Consider the following 2,514-nt stretch of genomic DNA (forward strand, 5'->3'; position numbering starts at 1 on the left):
ATGAGCTACCACCAGCTACCAGTGGTGATCGACAACGGCTCGGAAATGATCAAGGCGGGCCTGGCTGGGAGCAGGGAGCCCCAGTTTGTCTATCCGAACATCGTCGGCCACGCCAAGAGCCAGAGCGCGGGGGCAGCCGAGGGCGCGCAGGGGCTGTGCGTGGGGGACCAGGCGCAGGAACGCCGGAGCTCCATGACCATCAGGTACCTCCCGGCCCGCAGGCAGGGCGGGGGCCAGCCCCCCGGAAGGGACCCGGGAGGAGGCGGGCGGAAAGCCGCCCCCTTGGCCACAAATCTGCCAAGGGTGCCCACCATCTAAAGGCTGCCTGCCATTTGTTCTCTGTATCTACACAAATGTATATAATGAAGTTATCATTCCATAAGATTTATGGCGCTTTTTGTCATTTGGTGTTTCCTATATTAATTGCTATGAAATCTATTCCATAATGTGGGCATTTCCCAGTTTTTGTTTTTATTTTTTTGGTGGTACTGGGGGTGGAACCCAGGGGCTTTTCTACCTCCAGGCTATATTCTCAGATCTATTTTATATTTTATTTGGAAACAGGGTCTCACTAAGTTGCTGAAAGCCTCACTAAGTAGCTGAGGCTGGCTTTGAACCTGTGCGATCCTCCTGTCTCAGCCTCCCAAGCACAGGGATTACAAACGCGCGCCACTACGCCCGGCCATTTCCCAGTTTTTTAAAGCCAGTTTTCCAAAGGGGACACAAAATGGAAGTGATAAATAGTTGCAGAGGAAGGTTACTGTGCTAACGTTTGCTGACAGTTGCCTTATCTGAGAGGCAGTGACTGCCCATGAAGGGATGCTGGTAACAAATGCAGGGATTCGCTGAGCTTTAAGGAAAGCGTAAACTGGAGAAACTAAAAATTGCCATTGACCTTATTTGTGTTATCTCCAGGTATCCTGTGGAGCGTGGCCTCATTACCTCCTGGGGGGACATGGAGACCATGTGGAAGCATATCTACCACTATAACCTGAACCTCATGCCCTGTGATGGCCCAGTCTTGATTACCGAGCCGGCCCTCAACCCACTGGCCAACCGACAACGGATCATTGAAGTGTTCTTTGAGCATCTAGGTGTTCCTGCCTTCTTTATGTCTATCCAGTCTGTGCTGGCTCTCTTCGCCGCTGGCTTCACTACTGGCGTGGTGCTGAATTCAGGCGCCGGGGTTACCCAGTGCGTCCCCATCTTTGAGGGCTACTGTCTGCCTCATGGTGTACAGCAGCTAGATCTGGCAGGCCTGGACCTCACCAGCTACCTCGTGGTGCTGTTGAAGGAGCATAACATCATGCTGCTTAGTGCTGCGGACAGAAAGACTGTTAAAGACATTAAGGAGACCTTGTGCTACGTGGTAGTGGACTACGAAGAGGAGAAGGCCAAGAAACCCGATAGCCTGGAGAAAGTTTACACACTCCCCGACGGGAAGACCATCAAGCTCCAGGATGAGCTCTTTCGCTGTCCAGAAGCCCTCTTTTCTCCACAACTCATGAGCCTCCGTGCCCCTGGGATTGATAAGATGTGCTGCAGCAGCATAATGAAGTGTGATGCGGATCTGCGGAACACCTTCTTCTCCAACATTATCCTCGCCGGGGGATCCACCTCTTTCCCTGGCTTCGACAAGCGGCTAGTTAAGGATATAGCAAAGGTGGCACCTGCCAACACCCCAGTGCAGGTCACGGCTCCCCCAGAAAGGAAAATATCCGTGTGGATGGGAGGGTCGATTCTTGCATCCCTGTCTGCCTTCCAGGACATGTGGATCACTGCTGCAGAATTTAAAGAAGTTGGACACAACGTAGTCCACCAAAGATGCTTCTGAAATACAGATAAAACAGGTCAGAAGAAAATGTTTTGGAACATTTGTGCCAGAAAACTTTGGATATTAGGTTTCTGGGAGAAAAAAATATTTCAATTATCGAAATGTCTCTGTTGTATTTCTGTAATGGGGGACATAATGACTGTGATAATAATGATGATCAAACAATGGTATTTATTTAGTAGAACCAAGGTAAATGTAGACTTGTTTGTTTGCAGTACTGGGGATGGAACCCAGAAGTATTCTACCTCCAAGCTACAGCCCCAGCCCTAGAATGCCCCTGGGTTCCATCCCTAGTAACACACACACACACACACACACACACACACACACAATGACTAGAGATGTAGATGGGAGAGAGAATGCCTATAGGTTCAATTCCCAATACGAAAAAAAAAAGTACAAAAATTCTGGTAACCTTGTAGAAGAGACAGAATTCATACCCAAATGAGAACAGCACCTGGTAGAAAACGATTTAACATTCCAAGAGAATTATAAAGTTCGATACCAGTTGACGTCTTAAGGACTTTCTGATTTGGTCTGAAGGACTGCTTGAATTGAGACCTACGGGAGTGCCTTTCCATCTATCTGAACTGGGGCGGAGACCCTCCACCTATTAGCTACATGACTTAAGTTGCTTAAACATTTTTTTGTTTGTTTGTTTTTTGGGTGGTACTTGGCAC

The 2,514-nt window shown here is 48.7% G+C and overlaps 1 protein-coding gene across 1 annotated transcript; it reads left to right on the forward strand.

Annotated features, from left to right (window-relative positions):
- Positions 1–1,834, forward strand: ACTRT3 (actin related protein T3; the record flags this gene model as incomplete). The annotated part of the gene is made up of 2 exons (XM_080695536.1): positions 1–203; positions 916–1,834. 2 exons carry the CDS (start codon positions 1–3, stop codon positions 1,832–1,834), a joined length of 1,122 nt encoding a protein of 373 aa, XP_080551662.1.
- Positions 1,835–2,514: the final 680 nt, after the last annotated feature.

The sequence above is a fragment of the Muscardinus avellanarius genome, assembly GCF_963383645.1.
Source record: "Muscardinus avellanarius genome assembly, chromosome: 5".
Lineage (NCBI taxonomy): Eukaryota > Metazoa > Chordata > Mammalia > Rodentia > Gliridae > Muscardinus > Muscardinus avellanarius.